This window comes from Salminus brasiliensis, chromosome 16 (assembly GCF_030463535.1).
Source record: "Salminus brasiliensis chromosome 16, fSalBra1.hap2, whole genome shotgun sequence".
Taxonomy (NCBI): domain Eukaryota; kingdom Metazoa; phylum Chordata; class Actinopteri; order Characiformes; family Bryconidae; genus Salminus; species Salminus brasiliensis.
In genome coordinates, this window is record NC_132893.1 from 25322374 (window position 1) to 25346233 (window position 23860).

General features: G+C 39.7%; 2 protein-coding genes across 2 annotated transcripts in view; one reads left to right on the top strand and one right to left on the bottom strand.

Moving 5' to 3' along the window:
- vaspa (vasodilator stimulated phosphoprotein a) overlaps window positions 1-4109 on the bottom strand; it is a 212962-nt gene extending 208853 nt beyond the window's left edge. The window contains exon 1 of the mRNA XM_072659504.1: window positions 4104-4109. Coding sequence (XP_072515605.1) covers window positions 4104-4108 — 5 coding nt within the window. The 5' untranslated portion in view covers window position 4109. The remainder of the gene's footprint in view (window positions 1-4103) is intronic.
- Window positions 2427-23860, top strand: part of fbn2a (fibrillin 2a) — a 76719-nt gene continuing 55285 nt past the window's right edge. The window contains exons 1-7 of the mRNA XM_072659500.1: window positions 2427-2617; window positions 5460-5542; window positions 6832-6930; window positions 7163-7258; window positions 8460-8555; window positions 14799-14996; window positions 22019-22144. Coding sequence (XP_072515601.1) covers window positions 2427-2617; window positions 5460-5542; window positions 6832-6930; window positions 7163-7258; window positions 8460-8555; window positions 14799-14996; window positions 22019-22144 — 889 coding nt within the window. The remainder of the gene's footprint in view (window positions 2618-5459; window positions 5543-6831; window positions 6931-7162; window positions 7259-8459; window positions 8556-14798; window positions 14997-22018; window positions 22145-23860) is intronic.

The following is a 23860-nucleotide window of genomic DNA, read 5'->3' on the forward strand; positions in this document are numbered from 1 at the left end:
GGTGGATGCCCTGTAGAACGGCAAGGAAACAGGACGCCTGCTCTGTGTTTTGAAGAAAGTGTATTCTTAACTTGGGCTGATTGTTTTAAGTCTATATTGTTAAATATATATAATATGACTTATGTCCAATATGTATATAATATGACTTTAATTTTATTTTTACTTCCTTTTTGCAGAACTGCAGCCATTGCAATATTCTCTCTATTTTTAACATCATTCGCCCTACAGCCCTGTTTACACAGTCATACTCAGTGGTCCCAGTGAGGTAGAGCTCTGTAAAGATGTACTGAAATAAACACTAAACACCTGTCTAATGTGGCATAGGTTCCGCTCCTGCTGCCAAAACAGCTCTGGCCCGTCATAACATTGATTCCACTAAACATTCCTGGCATTTTCCTGCAGCCCGTGCTCCAGTAGATCTTCTGTGGTTTCGAACCAGACAGGCTAGCCTGTGCTCTTCATGCATCTGTGAGCCTTGGAGGCCAATGACCCTGCTGGGCCACTCTTGGTTGGTACTAGCCACTGCATACCAGGAACGTTCTGCAAGATCTAGCTGATGGTTTGTAGATGTTCTGACTCAGTCATGTAGTCATCACATTTTGGCATAATCTTGTCAAAGTGGCTCAGATCTGTACGCTGGCCATTTTCTGGCATCCAACACATCCCTTGATGCTGACAGGTGCTGCTGCAGTGAGATAATCAGTGTCATTCACTTTGAATGTCAGTGGTTTAAATGTTAAGCCAAAGCAAAACAGGTGAATCCTACTTTTATACAACACAGTCAGTGGCTCCTTAAAAAAGTTTTAGGTAAATGCAGGTAAATAGATTTAAAAAATAAACCCAGCAGACACCAGATATCAAATTTAATGTCAGAAAATATCAGAAAAATATATACATATATTAAATTATGATTGGAAATCAAAATTGCATATCCATCAAAAAACAACACTGACTTAACATCACACTCCAGCGTTGGATAGACGCTGAATTTCATCTTACCAGCATGACTTACAACCTTTCTCACAATGTTTGAATTTCACATAAACTAGGGGCAGTGAGTACACACACCCCCAGAGCAGTGGGCAGCCAACTCCAGCACCCAGGGAGCGGAGAGGGTAAAGGGCCTTGCTCAAGGGCCCAACACTGGCAGCTTGTCAAGCCCAGGACTCGAACCCACAACCCTGTTATCAATAGCCCAGCACCCTAACCACTGAGCCACCATTGCCTACATTGTGAGAGTGTTGATGTCACCATAGCTCCCAACCAAGTGGTGGGTGCTGTTTTACGTCAACACCACGTTGGTATGTGACGTTTAATTTGAATCACTTAGATCCCGTTTACACCTGATCACTTAATGCGTCTTGAGTATCAGGATTATATCTGAATATATATCTGGATGGTCAATCCACATAAACAAAAGCAAGTGTAAACGCACCCAGGACACCCAAGACCACTTCAGGAGGTGGTCTGAGGCGCATTTGAGCCACGTTACAACAGTGTAAACGCATCCGTCTCTCCAAAACGCACTCAGCCAGCAAAGCTCCGCCCAGTACAGCCGAAACACCAGTCATAACTACCGCACAGTGAGCGAATTTGCATATTCCGTCCCACACAGCAATCAGATTCCAGCCTGACTAACCGGAGACGCATTCGACTACCTGGTGTAAACGCGCGTGGCTAAAATCTCATCAGGAGACCAGTCCAGATACTAGACTCATGAAGAGACCAGGTGTAAAGCTGGGGGGGTTTAGCTAACATCACAAAACATTAAAACCAAGAAAATATCAACGTCAGCTCAATATTCTACGTCATACTGACTTTGCCATTGGTCACCTGACGCCATGGCCTACGTTCAACCAGATATATCGACGTTTATGGTTACCTGCGCATGATAGGGTGGGTTTCTGAGGATTACGAGCTACTTACAATTAGTATTCAAGTCAATAAGTCTTAAGCATTATTAAAAATACTCCATTAAAGGCGATAGCATGGCTTTGGCTGGGCCTGTGCGCTATAGGGGTGGTCGTAAGGGGGTTAGTCAGAGTGAATAAGCAGAGCTAATGCGCGCCTTCCTGCCTCTACCTGTGGCCATAGACCTGTGCACGCGCTCTGGGAGAGCCTGGAGGGGCGCGAGCCGCTGGAGCTCTGCTGTGACTCTGCCTCCACACTGATGACTGGAAGAAACCCAAAGCTCCCTCAGACCAGCTCTCCAGCTAATTTAACGGGACATGCGCCGCGTGTTTTCCTCACACTTTGGTGTGTTTCGTTGTTTACAGTAGTTTGTGTGTTTTTTCCTCACTTCCATCGACTGAGGAGGGGAAGGGACTTGTTCTAGCTGCTCTTCAGAAGTCTCGTTTTTTCGGACGATAAAACCTCAGTTTTAAACTCGAAGGCGAATGCGAGAACTTGTAGGTTAGGTAGTTTGCATGATGGCGTCCGAGAGTAGTTCGTGGCGTTTGGTCGGGTACTTGGCTCTGCTGGGTGTGTTGGTGGGTAAGGTGGTCGCGGAGCTGCCCGCGGAGCTGCCCGCGGAGCCTGTGAGAATTGGACGGCTTCAAGTGGACAGCGGCGCGGCCAGCCGCGTGAGGAGACGCGGGAAGCAGGAGGCGCTGAGAGGGTGAGTGGCTTCTGGAGCATCCACGCTAAGCTCGTGAGCGTTGATTTTAGGGCGTTTGTGTGTTGAGGTTTAATGTGGGGTTTAACATAAGATTATTAATAATATAATAACAATAATAATAAAGACAAAAACATACTCAGACGGTTCTTCTAAACTGCATAAAATATTCAGTCTAACTGCTGATTGCTGATGAACTTACTAGGGCAGGGTGACATGTAAACATTTGAGGGTTAGTGTGGCTGTGTGTGTTCGTAGCCTTCACAGACTACCCATACTCCCGCACCCCACACGTGCAATTAAGGGTCAGTTTGCAATGATCTGTAAATACTCTGTAAATAATATATATTAATAATATTTTAGTTTTTTAGTTTTCCCTCAGAGCTTTTGACTTTATTTATATTGTATAAATATTGGTCATTTATCTACGTTTTTGCATCTGAATGTCTTGCTATCTCCTTGCTGCTGTGACACTGACTTTCCTCACTGTGGGACTGACTGATTATCCTATCTCCCACGTTCAGACTTCTTAAAAAGTAACTTAGTTCACCTAAAAGTTGCTAAAATAAGCACATTTGAGAGATACAGAAAACTCCCAGGTGGTCCAAATGATGCAATGGCAGCTTTGCCACTCATCTAGCTAGCTACCTTAGTAGGGCATTCCCTGTGCTCCCTTGTATTCAACAATGGCGGTATAGTGTTCCCATCACACAGCCGGTAACTCTGCAGTTACAGCAGATGTTCAGTTTGTATCTAAAGATACACTATATGTCCAAATGTTTATGGACACCCCTTCTTATGAATGCACTCAGCCACTTACAGTTACACCCATTGGCACGATGCTTAATGCCAGGTGTGGGCTAGAGGGGTAAAAAAAAAAACCCACCAGCATTGAGCTGTGGAGCAGTGGAATCGGTGCTTCTCTGGAATGATGGTGCTCCTGCCAGTACTTTTGGGATGAGTTGGGGATGAGGCGAGGTGGTGGTCATTCAACATCTTGACCTCACTAACGCTCGATCAAATCCCCACAGCAATGCTTCAAAGTAGTAGAAAGCCTTCACTGGACAGTAGAGGCAGTTACTTCCAACAAAAGCAGAAAAAAACTGTGAACTTTTAATATCGTTGTATTCGGAAGAAACAATAAATGAGCAGGTCTCCCAATACTTTTATCTGTATAATGTATTTGATGATTGTTGTGATGCTTTCAGTTTCAGCTTAATATAACCCACGGAAATCAAGTTTCAATAGCCTGTATGAGCCATGATATTCCTAATACAGATTAAATGCAGGCTATATGCATGTTTATACACCCTTATACCCTGAGTTTTACCCTGGAGCAATCCGTTGCCACTTTTTTTTCCTTCTATGGAAATGATATGCACTAAAGAAGAAATTTGACATGAATTGCAGAACAGACATGCTATTACACTGAACAGCACGCTGCCACACTCGACTTGTTGCAGCAGTAATGAATGAACACTGAGAAGGCCTCATTTTCTCACAGTTCCATATCCATTACTAACAGTGTGCAGCTTCCCAGATTTCCCTTTTGAATTAGGTTAGGGGCAGTGGGTGGGTGCAGTGTTCTAGCTTCTGTGTAGCAATCAAGTTACCTGCTTGGGTGGCCTGGGTAATGCATAGTAAATGGTTTTGTCGATTATCAACCTGATGCCAACATGCTGCCACATTTTTCCAGCTTGTCTGTGTTATTGTACTTTTTAATATAACCAACACATAAAAAAACTAATGTATGATTCAATTTCGATGTATGCTTTAGAATTAAGCTGGATATTTTTGTAACTTCTACTGTAAAGACCAATACACATAAATGATGTCTGCTCTGCTTGGCTGCCTGGCATTAGCTGCAGACAGTTGGCTTCTTATCTTAAAAAGCAGTCCAGGCTGAAACACTCCTTATGACAAACTAGGTGGGAAGGTAGGGATTTGCAGGCATGGGAAGGTGTATTTGAGATGTGGGACATTATTGCATTGGTTCATTTTTGTCAAGTTTTTGTCTAAGTTTAAAAAGTATATAACAGGGTATTATGTGGCTTTAAGTCATAGAGTTAGCCCTGCACACTACATAACTCAGTGTCTGACATGCCATTCAAACACATTTAGAATGGTTTGTTGTCAAATGGTTTATGCAAATGGTTTACTGACTTCTCTACAGTGGTGGTTACATGAACCAGTGGCTGGGTATCTACTCTAAAACACTGCATTCTGCATCAAACCACCTGGAATTACTTTGTTTACATTAAAATACATTAAATATTCAGTAATGCAAAACTTTTGAAAATCCTGCAGAAGTCTGTCTAAAAACTTTACAATGCACTGTTAGGGTTTCATAAGTGTTGCAATGCTGACAGCATTGGAGCATTAGAGTTCGGAAACTTGTTCCCGCTTGATAATGATTACAGCAATAGTCAAAAGCAAAAAAAACAAGAACTCCAGTCTTGCTCACACCTGGACCCAATCATAGATATGTGGCATTGATCTTACCAACCAATGACTGATTTTGGACAAGGAAGTGGTTGGTAAACTGGCAACAGCCCTATGACACTTGTCACAGTCTTGTATGTGCCATATATGCAGTAGTCTTTCATAAGAAGACAAATAAAACATTATTACTGGCTAAGTTTTCATGCCTCAGAATGTTTAAAAAGGGATTGTGGGAATTTATGTCACTCTGGCCAGATCCTTAAGTGTATCCTGGCACATCATGTTAACTGATTAAAAGTAAAATAATTAAAAGTGAATGACTTACTGGGTATGAAAAAAATGATAATTTTATATCAGGCTGTTAGTTCTGACACTGAGGCAAGTTATCAATGCTCTTCTGCAGGCCCAATGTGTGCGGAACCCGTCTGCACTCCTACTGCTGTCCAGGCTGGAAGACTTTGCCCGGGGGCAACCAGTGTGTCGTGCGTAAGTAATGCACCAGATGTTGCAGATGATAAACTGTCTCTCTGCTGAGCTGGTCAGTGGACATGTGCAAGTAGGAGACTTTTGCTGGCACTACTGCTTGCTGTTTGGTTTTCACATAGCAGGCTGATTAACTCTGGACTAGATAATGTTGCTTAGTCATGAAGCATGAAGCAGTACATTTTAAGGTTACATTTGAAGGCAAAGGTTAAATGATGGTGTTATGAATGTTTGGGCAAGAAATGTTTTTTCTCGATACGATGAAAATCCCATAGCATGCTGATACATGACATAGCATTGTACATACAGGACAACACACGGGCAGAACAGCTAGGAAAACAAGACAATATAGAGAGGTATTCATATATGGATTGGTGTAAAAGCAACATACGATTGGAAAGAGTATGAGGTGATCCATAGCAGTGTTTGCGAATTAAGAGGTTTTAGGTGCAGATCTTTTTTTTTTTTTTTTTTTTGCTACAAGAAATACAATGCAACAAGAAATAGCTACATTCTGTATTTTTCAATCATAAAATAGAAGTAAAAAGAGAAAGTATAAATATAGTTATGTATATACATAAATCTATAAATTTATCCCTGACCCTAAATGCTCAATCAGACAAGATAAGTTTGGCATCTTTAGTTTGCTTTTTTAGTTTAAAACAGGATAAGCTAGGCTAATATTGCTAACAAACACTGGACTTAGACTGTCACTAATCTTATCTCTGTAAAGTACATGCTAAACTCTTTAGCTTATGCATGATTTGCATTTTGGCATACATTTTTACAAGATGAGGTTGGTGATAGTCCAGCATTTGTTAGCTACATTAGCCTAGCATCTCCCATTGTAAAGATGTCTTGGCTGGTCGACTGCTTCTGGGTTTTCTCCTAAATTATTCCTCTATCTGTGTGGCCTTTGTCTTCAGGACAACATATGCATTACATCTTGGTTGTATTTCACCTGAAGAGCTCCCTTTGTTTTTCCAAAAACGTACAGTCTGGGTCCCTTTGCTAAATCATGCTAAATGGAGACTTTGGATACAGTCCACCTACGCATATATCTGGAAATGAGATGTTACAGAAAAACTCAGCAAACTTAAATCAGCTACCTTAAATCATCCTTGGTTGACTCAAAGGGTAAGATTGCATATGGTAGCAGTAGTTCTGTCTGTCTTTGGGTTTTTTGTCCTGCTAGGAGTTTACCTGCTACCTGTTTATTGGAAGACTTGTTTTCTGTTGTAATCAGATGATGACTATTATAATAACATTGTCACCTCCTCTTTCCATTACAGCCATATGCCGTAATAGCTGTGGTGATGGCTTCTGTTCCAGGCCCAACATGTGCACATGCCCCACTGGTCAAATTGCGTCATCCTGTGCAGCCAAATCCTGTAAGTGTCAGTCAGTAGGTTAAGATGTGAAATTGAAAAAGGGAGAATAATCTTGCCTGCGATCTTAAAGCAATCTTCTTCTCGAACAGCTTTATGACCCTGGCAATAGAAGCTTTTGTCTAAAAGGTAACCCTGTCCTACAGGGATCATAAACAGCAGTGGGGTTTTAACAGGCTGTGGACAGATTTGTATGGCTGATTTTACAGTGTCTCTCTTTCCTTATGTGCTGCAGCCCAGCAGTGTAGCATCAGGTGTATGAACGGAGGGCTGTGTGAGGAAGATCACTGCCAGTGTCAGAAGGGCTACTCAGGGACCTACTGTGGACAGCGTGAGTACACACTACTGAGTTTGATTGAATGGAAATAGTTCATATAGGGATTTATTTTATGCCTAATGAGCAATACCTTGAGCAATAGGATTTCATTTTGCTTCTTGCACATTTTAAACAGGCTGTAATCCCTCTTGGAGTTCCTTGACCAGCTTTTTACACAAGCTGTTTATAATACCTTCTGTGAATAATGCATTGTTTGTAAGATTCATTGGTGGGTTATGCTACTACAATGCAGTCCTCAAACAGTGCCAGCATTCATAGAAACACACAAGGTCTTATTGCCATAAATAGCAGCACACAGTGTAGAAGTTAAGCAACAGCTGAACTGTTCATCTGCAGTGCCACCTGTATTCCTCTAATAGTCAACAACTCCAGACTTTCAGATGGTATAAATCATCCTAATAATCAGCTGCTCATATCTGAGAGATTGTGCAGCAGCCATTGTAAAAAGAGAAGAACGTCTAGGAGAATGCCCTGCTCTCCTGTCAGTCTACTGGAGAAATATATGTGAGAGGTCAAGGGGCTGCAGTTTTAAATGTCAAATGCTCTGTTTTCAGACCTCAGAAGTCAGACCTTTGTGGAATTCCCATCGTTTCACACATTAAACAACTCCCTGTCTCTCTGTCTGTCTGTCTGTCTGAAAGGTGTCTTTTAAAAGATAAATGATTTGACCCAATTTTAAGAGAAGTGGCAGTCTTTGTTTGTGGGAGCAGCAGTAAAGCTGACATTTTAGTTCAAGGCAACACATAACAGTGAAATCTTCCGGCTCAGTGGAATCTAACTCCCTTTTATAATCACAATGCCAACAGACAAAGGAAGGATTTTATTGGTTGAGTTGCTCTGTATGCTTGACTAACCTGAGTCAGATTCTTTGAAATTCAATATCAGATCTTTTAATGAAAAGGCCTGCATAGTATGTGCTGTTGCTTACAGTAACACATTACAAGGGTGTGTTTATACTGATACATTGATCATTTTAAAAAGTGATCCTTGTGTCTAATTCTTAATAAGAAAGAGTTATTTTGCTTTCTAATGGATAATTCATCACTAGTAATAAGTGTACTGTTAACTTCTTGAACCATAGCAATACTGCTCCATTATTAATCCCAATAATAATGTTTACAATTAAAAACTCACTTAGTATTCAATAAGTACTGTGACTTTTTAGAACTGTGAACCTCTAATTTCTGTGTTTCAGCTGTGTGTGAGAAGAAGTGTCAGAATGGAGGACGCTGTATTGGGCCGAACCGCTGTGCGTGTGTTTATGGGTTCACAGGGCCTCAGTGTGAAAGAGGTAAGAACAGAACTCTCTTAATAGTGATAGAGAAGCACAATCTCTTTTCTGTCGCTCTTTCTCACTGTTCCTCTCCATTTCACTCTTCTTTGCCTCTCAGTCTATGGAATGTGCTGTGTATAACTGTAGAGGAGAGAGAGAAAGGTCATGTGGGTGCAGCACTCTCTTTTCTTTTCCCTCTTTACCCTTTTAACGCACACATGCTGTCTTTCTGCGTGGGATTGAGACTCTCTGAACAAAGTTTGATACTTTACACAATGACCTAATTTATGTTTAAGGTCTTTCTTATTCCAAGATAGTCAAAGATAATGAATCATCTGTAGGCAGAATATGTGTGATATGTGTATTATCCAGAGAGTCTTATTCTATTGTCAGTCTTTCTCTACAGGGACTAGACAGGCTGTGTGTGTGCATTTGCATATCTGTGTCAGCATTGGGTGCAAGTAGCTGAAAGCCTTTATTATAAGGGGTGTCCACAAACATTTGGACATATAGTGTATATTTAGATTTGAACATTTACTCTAACTGCAGAGTTACAGACTGTGTGATAGAAATACTCTACCGCAATTATTGAATACAAGAAAACACAGAGAATGCCCTGCAAAAGTAGATAAATGGTAAAGCTGCCATCATATGAACCATTTGTCAGTTTTCTGTATCTCTCAAATGTGCTTATTTTAGCACCTTTTAGGAGAGCTGAGTTTAATTTAAGATGTTTGAATGTGGTTTAAAGCAGATTTGAGACCCAGTCAACTGTCCATGTCCGTATCTGACATCAGGTATCCCAGGTCCTCTAAATCACTCAATTTAGAGGACCTGTTTATTAAGGATGAGTGATTTAGAGGACCTGGGATACCTGATGTCAGATACGGACATGGACAGTTGACTGGGTCTCAAATCTGCTTTAAACCACATTCAAACATCTTAAATTAAACTCAGCTCTCCTAAAAGGTGCTAAAATAAGCACATTTGAGAGATACAGAAATACACAGAATACTCAGCGTGTTGAGTGTTGAGTTGAAATGTTGAGTTGAATGTTTCACGGGTGTTGTCACTTCCTCAGCAGCGGTGTGTCAAGTTATATTTGAACTCATCTGTACTCAACTCCTAGTTGTCTGTCGGTCTGTGTGTGTGTGTATGTATGTGTGCCTCTGGGAAAGACATCAGAGGTATTGGGTGAGTGGGAGCAGATGTGGGTGCACTAAGCAGTGTTGAATTTTACACTGTTAGGTGACGGTGGGAAAAGCAGAATTCTGTTTTCTTCCCTCAGGGCTACAAAACCTTTATTACACAGGCCAAATCTCTAATTCAGTTGGAAAACTGTCTAATACAGTTGAAGGATTATCAAGTGCAGTTGAAACACACTCTATTACAGGTGATGCGCTGTATAATACAGGTAAAACACCCTCTATTTCATGTGGAACTTTCTCTAATGTAAGTGAAACAATCTAATTCATCTCATACTTTCTCCAGAATAGGTGAGGCTCTGTCTAATAGAGGTAAAACACCCTTATAAAGCTAAAACTTTCTGTAATACAGGTGCAGTTCTGTATAATACAAGTGAAGCTCTGTCTAATACAGGCAAGGCTCTGACTAATAGAGGTGAAACACTTAACTGATACTTTTTCTAATACAGGTGAAGCTCTATCTAATGCAGGTGAAGTTCTGTCTAGGACAGGTGAAGCTCTATCTGATACAGGTGAAGCACCCTTATACATCTGACACTGTTTCTAGTACAGGTGAAGCTCTGTCTAATAGAGGTAAAACTGTCTAATGCAGGTGAAGCTCTGTAATACAGGTGAAGCTCTGTCTAATCCAGGTGAAACACTTATACAGCTGATACTTTCTAATACAGGTGAAGATGAATTACTGCCTAATACAGGTAAAGCATAGTCCAACCATGGAGAATCTGTCCAGACAGATACTTGTGCCCAAAAGTGAAGTGTGTCTGTTTTACCTGTCTGACCCCTTTTAAAGAGAAGTGTGTTTAGTTGGCAGGTTTAGAGGAAGGGAATGGGATACTTTTTAAGTTGGTCAGGCCATCTGAACACTTCCAGGGTCTGTCATCAAAGCCCCCGTAATCAGAGTAGCAGGAATGCTTTTTAAGTCACACGCTAATTGGAACCCCAGTCTGTGATCATTGCCGGTTTTGCTGTTGACCTTCTCAGGCCTCTGGAAACTGAGTGAGAACGTTTGTAAAAAAAAAAAACTGGAGAAAGTTTGTGAGAGGGATGTGAGACAGAAAGGAAGAGTGGAAAAGGGCACATATTTAATATTTCTTGTTTTTTTGGATGGATGTGCAAATATCATTTTTGTATGGTTTTATGTACCAAAGCAAGTGCCGTTTTTGGTTAATTGGTATACATAACCCCCTCCCCCACACCCCCCCGGGTGAATCTTTCATGAGTGAAATGAGGTACATCATGTTCAAAAAGAAATCTTGGCTGAAATGCACTAAACATACTGATAAAGTCAGACTGAAATGTTCTTGGACATCCTTTGGACTTGTGTTTGTGGTTATGTTCGTGATTAATGTTTTGCAGCTTCATTGTCAAATATGAATCATTGACACACACAGAGCAAAGAAAATTATTATTATATCATTACTCTCTTTGCTGACTTAAGTTGAATAAGCTAATTTTTAAGTATGGTTTAGTGAAACGGTAAATCGTAGTCATGAACCTGTAAGTTTAGAGAGTTTTGTGTCCAAAGTTTGCATCATAATACTTTTACCTAGAGCTATGAGGTTAATGTAGCTAATTAATAATCTTCATTGGCATTGACTATTAAAGTCTATTATGAAATACATGGAAAATTGGGTAATTTTCCATGAGCCATTAGAGTGAATTGGGAAGGATCATATGTAGTTTGGGGAGCTCATTAAATAAATATCTAACAAATAAATTAACCCCAACTTTTAACAAAGAAAATCCTTAGTAGTGTCCACCACAAACCTTTTTTACAGCTTAAACCCACATATGTTGCCTAAACAGCTCTTTCCTATACCTAGAGAAAGAAAGAACTTAAGCTCTTAAGATGCTTTTTAGTTCTTGAGAGTGCTTCATGTAGGTGCTACAGTGCTTTCAAGTGGATGGAGTTGGCAGAGCTGGTGCAGCACATGGTGGAATGGAAGGTCCACTCTGCTCTAATGCAGAACACATGCTGGCAGCTGAAGTTAATCTGCATTGTGCTGGGCAGTGCTACAGCAGAGAATGCACACAGCAGATTTTACAAATAGTTACGTTTGGACTTTTACATGTACAATCTCTACTTTTTCTGTGAAGATTTCAACCCAACAGTGGATCTGTCTGTATATGATTCAGTTTGGAATGGTATGCTTAAACTTGATTGGATAATCCAGAAAGAACTAACTGTTAGACAGGGTGGGCAGATGGGCAGATCAACGATCAACGATTAAGCAGTAGTGCTGATATCGGTTTGAAAGATTTGAGAATTGAATTGGCTTGACTAACTCAAAGCCAACCCTTTGGAATGACGGAATAGTTAAAATGCTGAAATAAAAAAAAATGTGGGGGCCTGAGGGGTTTCACGCCCCCAGCATTGAGCTGTGGAGCAGTGGAACTGTGTTGTCTGCAATTATGATGCTCCATTCAATTTTTGGGATGAGTTAAGGAGTTGGGGGTGAGGTAGGGCGGTAAGCTTAACTAACATCCTGACTAATGCTCTTTTCGTAGAAACAAAAAACAATGAATGAATAGGTGTCCCAGTACTTTTGTCCACATAGTGTGTGTGGTTTAGAATATCATGACCTTCTCCACATAGCTAAACGGTGGCCATTTTGTGTAACCAAAAACACTCTTAGCTAGCATGTTTTTTTAAAACATACATACATAGAGTTTACATAGATCTTTGCTATTTTTTTAAGAAAAAAAAAGTATTTACCAAGATAAGATTGGTGACAGTCTAGGTTCAATGTTTGTTAGCAGTCTTTTCTGTTCTAAACTAAAGAAGCACATGTCAGACACAGATTGATAGTAATAAATCATTAGATTTTTCACCAAACTGTTCTTATAAACATCTTACTTGAGGATATCCTATAACCAGCATTTCGTTTATGCATGGATTTAATTTTTAACTATTTTCATATATAGCTAAAATACTTTGCGTTAGTTTTTTTTTTATTTTTTTTTTTGCTCGGTGGATTCAAAGAATAGGTAATCGTTATGAATATAGGGAATGCTTAATTGATTTTTGTTTTTAACGAATACTGAACAAGCAGTGAAAGCAGCCTTTATGGCATATAAGGCCTTTAAATCTCATCCTCCTTCCTGAGCACTCCCCATTCTGGCCTCCGAGCTTTTCTGTAAATGTTTATAAGACTGTTTAAAAGTAGTCTCGTCGTGGCAGTGCCTGGACTGTGGAAGTGTCCCAGAGCAGCTGTATGTTCCAATCGCCTGTAGTCTGTGAAAGGGACAAGATGCATGTGTGTAAGAGCTGACAGGAAAGCCAGTACATATTTAATTTTCACATTAATTATTGCCTGTTCGGCTATGGACAGCTACGAGAGCAAAAGAGGTATATGCAAGGGAGAGCATTTTTACTGATGGAGAAATATAGTGGTCCACCAACTACCTGCATTTAAACAGCAGGTAAAAGTGACACATGTGTAATCAGAGTGTTTGTGTGAATGGCAAAAACATTCAGTCCAACTCGACATTTATCATAAATATGCACTGGGCAGAAGGGAAGATGGACAACAGCAGTAAGGCAGGAAATGGCTGTTACTGTTGATTCAGTTTTGATTGTTTACTTCTGGATGAGCAGGTCACTTGAATCAATCCTCTTTTGTGCGTGTCAGTTTAGGAGCATGAACTGTTCAGACCCCTGACCGTGGAAAACATGGACAGCACAATGTCTCACAAAAGTGAAGCAACCACAGGTTTAGTGCCTCTTCTGGCTGGCCTGAGACATGCTTGGTCTGGAAGAATAGGGCAGGTCTAACAAATGAGTAGGCAAACCTCGCTTCTGGTCTCTATTGTGTAGACCCAGGTTGCTAATTTAACAACATGGTGGACAATTTTAGCTTTTTTTCTGTAGTACGGAAGGGAATGGAACCACGGCATCTGTTTTCTACAGTCATTGGTTCAGATGAAGGTTCTATATAGGACGCATTTAAAAGTTTTTAACTGCCTAAAAAAAATTGTACTTGGGCTACTTTGTTTTTGATATGTGAACACAGCCATTGATACACAATTACATTAGAATAGTTTAGCACAACAAAAGTAATAACTTATGAATTAAGTAAGTGTGAATTCACTGTGTTTAAAAGCTGGTAGTTTGGTGTTTACTCCAGATACATTTGCAGTAGATCCAGTTTTCTAGAGCGCAATAGTACTAGAACATTATATTTCCAGATGGTTTTTAACTTTAAATTGAGCTTTCAAGATGATACATACAAGCTTCATGCACCATGTACTAAATCAGCAATTGTAAAACTAAACTCAGCAATGTATATCAAATCTAGATCTGCCAACATCAGTTAAAAAGCCGGCTAAAAGGCTGGCTATATTCATATTATTGTAAACTGCATTATATCCCTTATGTTTCTCTCATTTGCTTTTTCAATGTGAGGAAAAGAGAACACCTTTCAACAGACTTTCAGTCTGTTATTTTATTACAGTGAATCCAACAACCAGAAACTACATGAGGCAAGGTGTACTGGTATTAGTCAAGCCATTTTTCATTGCTGATGGTAAAAGAGATTTACTATCGTTAGTTCTGCTGTCCGAGTTGGTTGGTGTGGCGCAACAGATAACACCACTACCTGCCAGTAAGCTACCACACCATGTGGGGGACTGAGGTTCGATTCCCGGTCTGGGTGACTATGCTGCGCTACACCAATAAGAGTACTTGGGCAAGACTCCTAACACTACATTGGCCCACCTCTGTAATACGAGTAACCTTGTAAGTTGCTCTGGATAAGAGCGTCTGCTAAATGCCATAAATGTAAATGTAATGTGAATGAGTTTGTTGAAGATCCTGAAATACTCCAGCTCACAGCAGCCAGAATGAAGACTGTTCAAAACTATTGTTTGCTTATATGGAAATATTTGAGTCTGCTACAACTGGAAACACCTTCAGCCCCTTTGTCAGTGATTCCTGAGGTGTTGAATTTTTCAGTTTTTGCTTTTTGCAAAAAATTTATAAATTTTAACTTTATACCTTCACAGACTGAAATGATCTTCTATTACTTCTAACAAATGTCTCTGCTCCTCTTAACAGATTACCGAACAGGTCCCTGCTTCTCTCAGGTTGTTAACCAGATGTGCCAGGGTCAGGTGAGTGGCATCGTGTGCACTAAGACGCTGTGCTGTGCCACTATTGGTCGGGCCTGGGGTCACCCATGTGAGGAATGTCCTGTTCAACCACAGCCCTGCCGTAGAGGCTTTATCCCCAACATCCGTACTGGCGCCTGCCAAGGTCAGTACTCACCCTTACTCATCACTTACTGTTTATCTTTTACAGATGTTGCAGTTTCACTACCTATGTATACTTTCAATATGTATGGTGTAATTCAGTATTTAGCTTTTAAAATGAATGCAAAATAGTTGTAGTTTCCTTTTAATCCACTTCTCTCTATTAATAGCATGATTTCGTTATGCTTTTTTAGTATGAAAGAGGTGTTTTGTTTGTTACAATGTACATTTTGATTTAAAATGCTTGAATAGAAATAGTTAATACTAATGAATATAATACTTTACACTTGAGACCAACTTCTGATTAATTTAACAAATCAATGTTAATTGCTTACTGATCTGAATTCCTTACTTGGAGTGAGCACAGTGCATCCAACTATAAAGGTAGCATGGAAACATGGCAGCAGATAGAAGACTCCACATTTCCACATGCTTGATCCATTGTACCACTAAGAACAGGACAATACACATAGGTGGTGGCAGATCTTAAGCAGTTAAAGGTTTTGCCACAGCTCTGAATGCATTGCCAGACAAACTTGATTTGTTTGATAGGTTTTAACTTTGTACTTAGAAGAGGATTACGATACAGACCCTGAATCTTTGAGGCACAAAAGCACATGCTTGAGAACACCTAATTTAATGAATTAATTCACCTTCTTTGCATTCACCCACAGATGTGCAAATGCACAAACACACACCTGTAGTCCCTGTATATAAGTATTGCCAATACAGAATGACTCTCTGGAGCAGAAAAACATGAATATGGCACGTTGCCCAATGCTAGGTGTGGGCTAGAGGAGTATAAGCCCCCCAGCATTGAGCTGTGTTCTCTGGAATGATAGTGCTCCATCCAGTACTTCTTCTGGGATGGGTTGGGGAGTTAAGGATAAGGTGGGTTGGTGATTATCTAACATTGTACCCTCATTAATTCTCTTGTGACTGCATGCAATCACATCCTCACAGCAGTGCTCCAAAATCTAGTAGAATGAGCAGGTCTCCCAATACTTTGTATGTATAGTGTAATTCAGTTCACTTTCATGGTCCATGGCTTCTGGAACTCTGGATGTATGTTGTCCCTGTTGTTGTTTAGAGCCTGAACACGCAAATCAAACTGACCTCCAGAGAATGTTTAGAAATTAATATGCCAACTTCACTTAGGGAATCTACTCGCAGCATACGGTTGCTGCACTGAAATTGTACTTGAAGACGCTTTTTATATTCAGGACACTCCAGTGCCCAGTCTGGGACAGGAAGCATAGTAATGCAGCTTCATGGTTTTAAAAGCAGACAGAGGGAAATCGAGCAGACATACAGCATTAGACCCATCGCAAGCTTAAGCCATAAGGATATAGAGTCAAACGTGCTTTGTGCATTTCGGACTGTGCATGCGGTTTTACATTGAGCTGGGGTGTAATATACCGACTGACCCAGGACATTTCTCTCTGACACACTCTGCTCTAAATCTCTGTTTGACTTCAGAGAAGAGGGATTCCTATGAGCTCTGGGTGGATATCCTGTGCCCAAATTCAGCAGCAGCACAGACTGGGCTTTGTGAGTCCCCTGTGATTGTGTACAAGTTGAGGAGCCAGTGTGCTGGAGTGAGCTTAGACTTCTGTCTGATCTCCTGTTATGCTGGCACTGACAGCAGCTCTTCACTGCAATCACCACACAGACAGCACCTGATATAGAATACAGGCTTGGTTTGTCCTGACTGATAATTCTCTCTATCAAATCACTGCTCTCTTATCCATTTCCAAGCTCTGTGACTTTCTTATTAAACTTCAAAGCCAGCAAAACAACCATTTGCATTTAACATACATATATGTGTATATTTTTTGTGTTGTTTAGTTGTTGTTTAGTGTTGCCTTAGAAATTTTGTTTTTTTGCTAGAATTTAAAAGTATTTCAGTATTCCAGCTCCTACCATTTGGACAATTTAGCCAAAAGCAGAGTGAGGGCAAATGTTACAACTATAAACCCAAATGGATTTTCAAATCTATGATTTGGCCTCAGAATGAAAAAAACATTTACCTCTTATGTTAGGCTCATGAATAATACAATGAGCTCTGCTCTGATGTGCAGCCACAATGGTAGTATAGTGTGAACGTTGTCTTATTGGATAGTGCTTACATCCTGTCAGCTAATTAAATGGCCTCATCTGGAATGCTTTTAGGTTATGGTTAGCATTTAGCCTAGCATGGATATTCTCTCAGTTTAAATGTTTTTTGCTTCCTCGCTTCTCTCACTGCTCTTTCCTGGCTAATGCCATCAGGCAAAACTGCGGTCAGAAGGCCTGGTGTATGTAGCAACCCGAGTGATATTAATGCTCATCAAGGTAACTAATGCACATTCTAGTACTAATGCAGCAGTCAAGTCAAGACGATTACCGTTATGTAACAGTTTATAGTTTTGGACCATTTTACAACCCACTTTTTGGGGTTCACATGTACTGAACTCTTATTAATCAACTAGGCTAAGGTAAATACAGTTTTCTATGCCACATTTAAAACTAGCCCCACCATGTGGAGGCTGTACTTTAGCCTGGCTAGTTCTCACTATGAAGTAAAATAATAGAAGTGTGAATAATGTCACTTAAATACACATCTCTGTAATTGAAGATGGGTTATGATAGGGTTACATTTTATGATATAAAAACATAAAATGGTATATTTTAAGAAATATCTGCCTGTTTACTGTCAAAATTCATAAATGACATTACTCATGGGAACAGGAGAAGAGGACTTAAGTGGTTATCTACACTAAAAGTCTGTGTTATATTTTGCCCTGCATTAGTTTGTTCCCCACTCTCCCCTATAGGTGCACCAATTACAGCTAAGCAATGTGTAAAGCCTGTGTAAACAATGTGTAAAGGTCACCATACCCAATGCCAAGCATCAACTTAAAGGCTATTGGCCATGGAGTGTGCAGTGTTCTGTTACTTAGAGTTCTCAGGTCTCTAAGAATTTTCTTTCCTCTCATTGCACTTTACTGGCTTTTTCTTGGTTCTTTTTTGTGTTCTCCTGGATTTGATTACATCAAGTGAGACCAAACGAGCTTGTTTTGTTTGGATGCTCATTTGAGCAAACACATTTAAATCATGGGTAAATGGAATTGTTTATAGCTCCAGCAGAATGACACACACCAGCAAGGCTTCATTGTGTGCTCCAGTCTGTTTGTGGAATAATGTATCCTGTAGCATGGCAGCGTTTTTCAAGCCCTTCAAGCTCTACTGAAATGTAACTAATTCCAGTGAATTTATAACGGTTGGTAGCAACATGCGATGAGCAAGGAGAAATCTACTTTTATATGCAGAGAGTTCTGTCTCTGTGCCTTGTGTTTTTGATGTTCTCCTTCAATGAGAAGTCTGAGAACCCCCCATATACATCTTGGCATGACTTTCAAAGGGGATGCTCTGCATACTGTAACAATTTAGTGTGAGTTGCAATGCATACTGAGACAGTGTTTTCTCCCCTGCAAGCCTCATCACAGTCACTGGCACCACTGGTCCATCTGGAATAACTTTTGATTGACCTGTATCTCATTCAGAAACCAATGAGATTTCAAGCTCTGTTTTGTCACACATATTGTGACTGTCATAACAAAGCCTTGCATATCCAAGTGGATTTTCTTTTGTAGGAGAAGGAAAGAAATCTACTGTAAAAGTCATTTTGGACCATTTTTGTTGGTATATTCAACAGAAAATATTTTCTCAATTAATTAATCAGTCTCAGTTTATATCAATTCCAGCTGCCTTGGGCACTCCAGGAACACCTGGATCCAATATAACTTCAGCTCTGAATCTAATGCACTATATTACAACAGGAAATTTTGTATATCCTTTCTGATGACTGTAGGTACATTTGCATTACATCACATTTTTTTATTTGTCATATAAAAACTATGGCCTTTTATTTAATGCTTTGGAGGGCCAATTTAATTTTTTTGCTGCTTAATCTCAAGGTTGCACATTTCTTGGGCACTCTGTGCCATGAAACTGGTTGGTAAAGATGGTTTGCTATGTGAAGTTTAGGTCTAAAGGTTCAGTATTATGTGACCTCAGAAACTTTGAAATGTTAATCAGATAATGTATATTAATGACCAGTGTTCAGTGTCTGTTTGAGTGTCGAATTGTGTAATGCCAACATCTAAAAAAAAAACTAAAAAGAACTGATTAATTTCTCTTCTTAGAATGTGTTGCTTGTTTGCATTGAGTTATTGAGTTTAATTATTTTAAATAATCTTTCAGAATAATCAGTCTTCAGTCAGTCAGCTGTTATTCTAACATGCTAAACCAAATTGTTGTAAAACCAATACAAAATTCATTATTAATGCACTGAAGTCTCTGTCTAGAAAGACTAAAAAGACAAGATAGAAAATTCAAGAAAAAATCAAGATTACAACTGCAGGTAGGATGCAAGTCTCAACTGCAGGTGTGATGTTTGTCATGAAGCATATTGTAAACCCATTAGAATGTGCTTGTAAATATACAGGGGTGCGATATACCTTTTAGGTAGCAAGTGAACAGTCAATTCTTGAAGGTTCTGTGTTACCCATGCCAGAACAGCTGCACACTCTCCTGCCACTGCTACCTGCCTAATGACCATGTTAAAACCTAAATGGACTCTTAACTGCCACTATTAATATTACCACTATTAACTGGTTAAATTAACATTACTTTCATTACTCTTACCAGCACTGCTGTGACTATATTAAGTTAAGTATATTAAGTTATATTAAGTGTATTAAGTAAGACCTATGGTGCAACAACAACAAACAACAAACATTTAAGTAAACATTAAATAATACTAAGCAGAGAAATTGTAGTATAGTAATTTGGAGGAATGTAAGGGTATAAAGTATGTTTTTGTATAAATAAATAGGCATAGTCGGAAGTAAAGTGGCATATGCAGCAATGTACTTATAAAATGTATGAATAAAGTATATGTATAGATATCCCTAAAAAAAAGTAAGGTGACATATGCATCAGATTAAAAGTCTGGGTATGGTAAGTGTAAATGGTCAGCACCTACCAAGAGTGGTCCAAGGAGTGGACCAACTGGTGAACCGGTGAATCTTGTGAATCTTGTGAAGTCCATGCTGTGATGGGTTGTGATTTTGAGCTTTTAATGTCATTAGATGTTAATAGAACTAGAAATATGGCTGGGTGATATGGTAAAAATACTATATCACAATATTTAAAGAATTTTTTCACAATACACTATATTTTTTACAGTTCATGTAAATCACAGACTAAAAAAACAGTAGTAAACCACTATTCAGATACTCTCCCGTACTGAATAGAGTATTTTTATGCAACATCTGCTGCTCTTCATCTAATTAAATCAGTCTAATTACACTGTTTGTAATAAAAACCTGTAGCTGATCAGTATTTATTAAGCACCAGCAGTATCCTGGATATGCTTAGAAAAGCATACTGTTATCACGATAATAAAATATATCACAATATGATAAAATATCATCATATTGCCCAGCTCTAATTAGAAACACATTGTACAGCCATTGCACAGCAGTACAACATAATTCAACTTTCCTGTTTAACCCATCCATGATGGTGAACTCCCACCCAGAGTGGTGGGCAGTCACCTCTGCACCCAGGGGGCTCAAAGGTACCTCACACACCTGTTGAAGGAGGATAAAGTTCTGTTCTTCACTTATTCTGTTCCCTAATTCATGCTGACCCTGGGAATCAAAGTGGCAGCCACTTTTCTGACCTTTAGGCCACAGCTGTCATGGCCGATCTGTGTATTGATTAATGATATAATTATATTGCTTTTAGCTTCTTACCAGGTTCATCCATGTAAAAGATTTTTATGCATGATTGTGTGGTTTATGCATCGGCAGGGAAATAGCAGTAGTGTCAGATTTCATGAAAACAGTAAAACCTCTGGTAACCAATAGTCCTTGTTTATAATTGAGCAAATGTATTGATGCAGGCATATTTGCTATTAAAGTAATGGTAAATCTGACGATGTCTGGCCTTCTGACTCACAGTACATGACTTGAGAAGCCAGGATACACAGAGCATATTCTGAAAATGACTCACTGTAATACATTCTTCACACAACCTCTCACTCTTCCTTCCTTGTGTGACTGTGTGAAGTCACAGAGTTTTGATCACGCTCATGTTTCCCCTCCCTCATATATTCCCACTCTGCAGCTGAGGTGGAGATATGTTGTTGACCTCACCTGTCTCATCTTTCTGGGGACTGAAGTGTGGCCTTGTCCCTGGGCAGCAGGGCCCAGATCAGCCCTGCTTTGTACACAAATTAACACTCAGTTACACTTTCACATCCGTAGTTCCAAGAATACCTCGACCAAGTGGACTCTACTGTGCAGCTGGCTGATTCTCTGCAGGCTCTGTCCTCCAGACCTTCTGTACAAGGGGCCCTTTTTCCTAGGGTGTGGGCTGCATGCAGATATTACTACCACATGAATGGTGCTTCTGTCTCAGACAGCATTGTCACTCTGCTACTGTACTTTGAACAGTTTTCACTGCAACACTTCTTTGAGCTTTTCTGCTAGAAAAAGGACAGAAAAATGTGTCAGCCCAGAAAAATCATTCTACCTTGTAATAAATCTAAACACGGTGTGAGTTTAGTTATGGGAATTTATGATGAGAAAGCTCTCTGAGAATGTTTTCTATAAGAAAGCTTCGGGCCAAGTGCATTTGGTTCCAAAGAAATTATATGGTTTTAGTTTAATATTTTTAAAAGCTCCTGATGTGTCTCCCGATATGTCTTTGGAGGAGACATGTACTGGGCTTTTCTATCCCATATTGCTGGCAATGAAGAACACTTTGATTGGAACAAGATATTTGCCAGCACAGTTTTTTGTTGCATTAACACATTACATTTAGGACATTTTGTTCCTTCTGTAAAGTTACCATTCTGAAGATACAAAGTAAAACAGTGATGATATATTGGCATCAGTCCTTACTTAACATAAGGAAATTATTTGGAGAGAATAGTGCATTAACAGCTTTTACCTGTAATTCTTCCATGTACAGATGTTGATGAATGCCAGGCTGTGCCAGGTCTATGTCAAGGAGGGAACTGCATCAACACAGTGGGCTCATATGAGTGCAAGTGCCCTGCTGGGCATCGCCTGAACGAAGGCACGAATAAGTGTGAGGGTGAGTAGTGATGTGAGCATTCATCGTCATCCTTCTTCATTAATCCTTAAATACTCTATGTACTTTGGGTTCCCAGAAAACCGTGGGTTCATTTCCCCTCCTCTACACCATCCATTTTTTTCATATAAACAAATGATCAAAATATAGAAGTTTTTTTTTTACTGTATTTGTCTGTTATTGTCAGTAAACTATTAGGACTGTTTGGATTGGAGTATCCGTGGCACCAAACAAATAAAGGCTCAGTAAGAAATTGCTGGAAATGGAAAGCGAAAGCTTTGGATATGGATTATCCAAAGCATTCTTCCTAAAGCCTGATGCACTTTACCTTGATTTTGGACATCACAATTTCAGCAGAAGGTGCTCATTACCCAGTCATGGTTGTTAATGTCAGGTATGAGGTTGAGATAAGGCCCTAAGGAGAATTTCATGTCATATAAACATTTTTTTGTGTGAACACTGAAAGTCAGTGCTTGGAAATGAAAATCTTTTTTATTAAAGGTGTGGGAACAGAAACACACCTTTTTATGAACAAGCCATGGTATCACAGCAAAATGCAGTTGTTATGTTTATAATATGATTTAGTACTCCAGCATGACCACATGTTGACAAATGAATGGATTAGTGAATTACACACACATACTGAGATTAGTAATCATAGCTTCATTTTAAAAAGCTCATCTTAATGTGAATATCACTACTGAAACTGCCGAGTCACAGTAACCCAAAAAAGAGACACTGCTGAGATACTATGACTACATTCTTCTTGACTGAGGTCTTTCATTTTCGCATTTTCTCAGGCTGAACAAATAACATGCTCTTACACTCTTAAATTGCCGAGTGCTGTGATCCAGACCGGGATGTTTTGTTGGTGTCTACTGGTGTTGAAGTTAGGAAACTGATCATTTTCTTTTTCAGGCTCTTTCATGATAGAATTGTTAGGGAAACCCTTTACTAATAATAAGGGTACACCAATCCAACTGTCTCTCCTGATTTAGATTACAATATCTGAATGTCCAATACCACTGCACTGCTTGATCTGGTTTTAATGTTAAAATGCATATATACAGTAAAAGTGACAGTACTATTAGGCAGACAGTCATATTAGAGATTAAATATTATTACTGATGATTATTTACATTTACATTTAAGGCATTTAGCAGATGCTTTTATCCAGAGTGACAGAGTGCTTTGCTATTTACTTAAGAAAAACCTCAGCTAGTTTGAATAGATTGAAAATTCAGAGATACCTCTAAGTTAAGACACTACTAAACACAAGTCAATATGGTGAACACTCTGCTATTCACCCAACTATTCACTGAAGAGGTGGGTCTTCAGTCTACGTTTGAAGACAGCGAGCGACTCTGCTGTTCGGACACCCAGGGGAAGCTTGTTCCACCACTTTGGTGCAGGACAGAAAAAAGCCTGGATGCTTGTCTTCCGCGGATTTTGAGGGATTGCGGGTCGAGCCGAACCGTACTTGAAGCTCGAAGGGCTCTCGGTGCAGATCGGCTTTTGACCATTGCCATCAGGTACAGAGGGGCTGGTCCGTTCTTGGGCAGCTACAGGAAGCCAGTGAAGAGAACGCAGCAGTGGAGTGACATGGCTGAATTTAGGAACGAATCAGTATCCTGATATCAGAAGAAAATTGGGAGTGAAAAATAAATAATCACTATGTGATGTGATGTTGTTAGCTGTGTATTTGTTCCTGTGGTGAAG